Source organism: Lipotes vexillifer, unplaced genomic scaffold (genome assembly GCF_000442215.2).
Source record: "Lipotes vexillifer unplaced genomic scaffold, Lipotes_vexillifer_v1.1 scaffold863, whole genome shotgun sequence".
In the NCBI taxonomy this organism is placed as follows: domain Eukaryota; kingdom Metazoa; phylum Chordata; class Mammalia; order Artiodactyla; family Lipotidae; genus Lipotes; species Lipotes vexillifer.
Genome location: NW_006788168.1, coordinates 535387 through 538073, shown reverse-complemented (window position 1 = coordinate 538073; position 2687 = coordinate 535387). Strand labels below are relative to the sequence as shown.

Genomic DNA, 2687 nt, shown 5'->3' with positions numbered 1-2687 from the left:
GGGAAAGAATGAAATACATCACAAGGTTGACTGTCCGTTCTGAAACCTCTCGGAACCAACAGCAAGGGAAGGAAGAGCTACTTAAGGGGAGCTCCCATCTTTCTGAGTAGCAGAGACATTTTTGGTTGCAAATTTTAGGGATATATCCACATCAATAATTGCTCAGGGAGAACCTTCCAATCCCCCAGATGTGGCCAGGATGCCAGTGCTTATACTTCTAAACATCATATATTTCCTCTTTCTTAAAAGATTTAATATTATTTGTTCAATGTATGCCTTCCTTCTTGGAGCTGGAACTCTTGGGCCAAGGACCATTCCTATACTGCCTTCAATAAACATAAAGGCTAACATTTAGCAATTTCGTGGCTTTCAATACTTCAAAAGCTAAGTTAGATTTTCCTTCATAATCCCAGAGGTAAGTAAACCTAATCTATTCTGGATTTCTTCCCCTCACCCAACATGTCTTAGATTCTGACCAGATAATGTGTGTAGGTGTAGCCTGACTTGATCCTATCTCAAAAAACAAAGCTATAACCAGCATCATTGGTCCGGGGCTTGTTGCATTTTTCCTTCCTTTTGGCACTAAGTGTCCCTTGGATACCCAATAAAATACTCACCAGTAATAAAATCAACCTTCAGTTATTTAGCAGTTGGTCATTCAGATGCCCTGCTTCTCATTTTCTTCTTTTCCTAACTTTTGGGCTTCTCACTGGCACACATGCTATCAAAGGCTGGCCAGAATAAGGGGGCTAGCTCTGATGAGTGGACTTTGTGATTAGCTAGAAACTCCAAAAAAAGCACATAAAGTTGGTAGATGGTTGAAACCCTAAAAGTTCGGAGAATTTTTCTGATGATATCAATTATTCTTAGTAGGACCCAGAAAAGGTAGTTTGTGCAGTCAATAACCAGAGTTACTAACCTATCATTATGTTACCATTTTTGTTTTTCCATTTTCTAGGTGGTAATATTATCTAGTTCTCCGCTTACCCAATCTGTGAATTAGGACATTTTATTTCATCTCTCTGAGCCGCGTTTCATCATCAATAAAACAGAAACAGTAACCAAACAGGTTTGTTCTGACCCAAGCATTAATTCCAAGAATGAAATAATGTATGAAAGTTCTTTGTAAATGTGGAGGACCATTCGCATTTTATATCATTACCAACATTAATTGTTTGCTCACGGTTTAAGTTTTCCATTAGAATGCCAATTTGTCTTCTCAAAAGCAGAGGTGTTTCACATGGGTTACTGTGATGGATAAAATTCAGGATTTTGGCACACTTGGCCAGCATGCATGCCAAATTCCATATCAGTGCTTACCTTGGGAGGTTTCCTGAATGATGGAAACAAAAGATTCGGCAGCAGAAGTAGAGAGGTTGTCAACACAGCAGCCACACGTCAGAAGGAAGCAATGAAAGAGAAAAAAACAAGGGAAACTCAGCATCTTGATTACGTGACCTGAAAGATATTCTACTTCGCAAAGATCTGGAGCCATATTCACTTCACTGCCTGAGGTGATAAACTTTTATATTTGTTCAAAAATATAGTGCAGGTGTCAGTTTCTTTCCTGGTTTAATAGAATGTATCCAGTCATTAAGAGGTATTTTTAATGATTCTAAAAAAGCCAACAAAAAGAGCATCAGCATAAAGAAAGATGCTGCAATCATACTGCATGTGGTCAAATACTTTAAAATCAATTTTCACATCTAAATTTTTCTTAAATTCGCCTTAATATATATGTATATTTCCTTTGAAAAATAATCAATATGGGATTTTTTTCCCAATTAAAAACCATGGTTTAGATGACAATTTTCACATATTTCAACCCTGAATAAAAATTTAAAAGCAAGTTACATCCTTCCTTATCACCAACAACACACGCATTTTTTTATCATTCTTTTTTTTTTTTTTTTTTTTTTCTGCGTTGGGTCTTCGTTGTTGGGGTCTTTGTTGCTGCGCACGGGCTTTCTTTTTTTGTGGTATGCGGGCCTCTCACTGCTGTGGCCTCTCCCGTTGCAGAGCACAGGCACCGGACGCGCAGGCTCAGCGGCCATGGCTCACGGGCCCAGCCGCTCCGCGGCATGTGGGATACTCCTGGACCGTGGCACGAACCCGTGTCCCCTGCATCGGCAGGCGGACTCTCAACCACTGCGTCACCAGGGAAGCCCTATCATTCATTTTTTGCATTCAAAAATGACTGAAACTGCATCCAGAAAAAACTCGGAAAAGGAAATAGTTTTCAAAGTAACAAACCATTAGGCTTACTTGCTTTGTAAATGTTTTGATCGTATACAAAATTGAGCTGAATTATGATTTTTATGGTATGTGATCCTATCACAGGGTCTTGGCCTTCTTGATGTGGTTATTCTCAATCAACCTGCAATATCATCAATTCAGAAACTGCAAAATTACTGTTAAATAGAAATGGGGGAATTTTTCCAGTGGCTTTAATCCTTCTGCACAGGGAATAGAATCATGAGAATAAGAAATGGATTTTCCAGGGCAGAGGGCATGGAACCAAAAGGTACAGGCAAAACCAGCATGGTGCTCTTTCTCCATCATTGTGTCTAACACTCCCCACAGAACTTTGGGGGCCCCAAACAAAACCCAGAGCTCAGAATCAAGGAAAGAAACCCCATGGATTCCACAATCAGGTAGGTAACTCTAACCTTTAAATCTAGGGAAAG

General features: G+C 39.5%; 1 protein-coding gene across 1 annotated transcript in view; it reads right to left on the bottom strand.

The window, feature by feature from the left end:
* KIF13A (kinesin family member 13A) overlaps window positions 1-2687 on the bottom strand; it is a 216818-nt gene that overhangs the window by 126928 nt on the left and 87203 nt on the right. The window contains exon 2 of the mRNA XM_007461260.1: window positions 1321-1333. Within this exon, the coding sequence (XP_007461322.1) occupies window positions 1321-1333 (13 nt within the window). The remainder of the gene's footprint in view (window positions 1-1320; window positions 1334-2687) is intronic.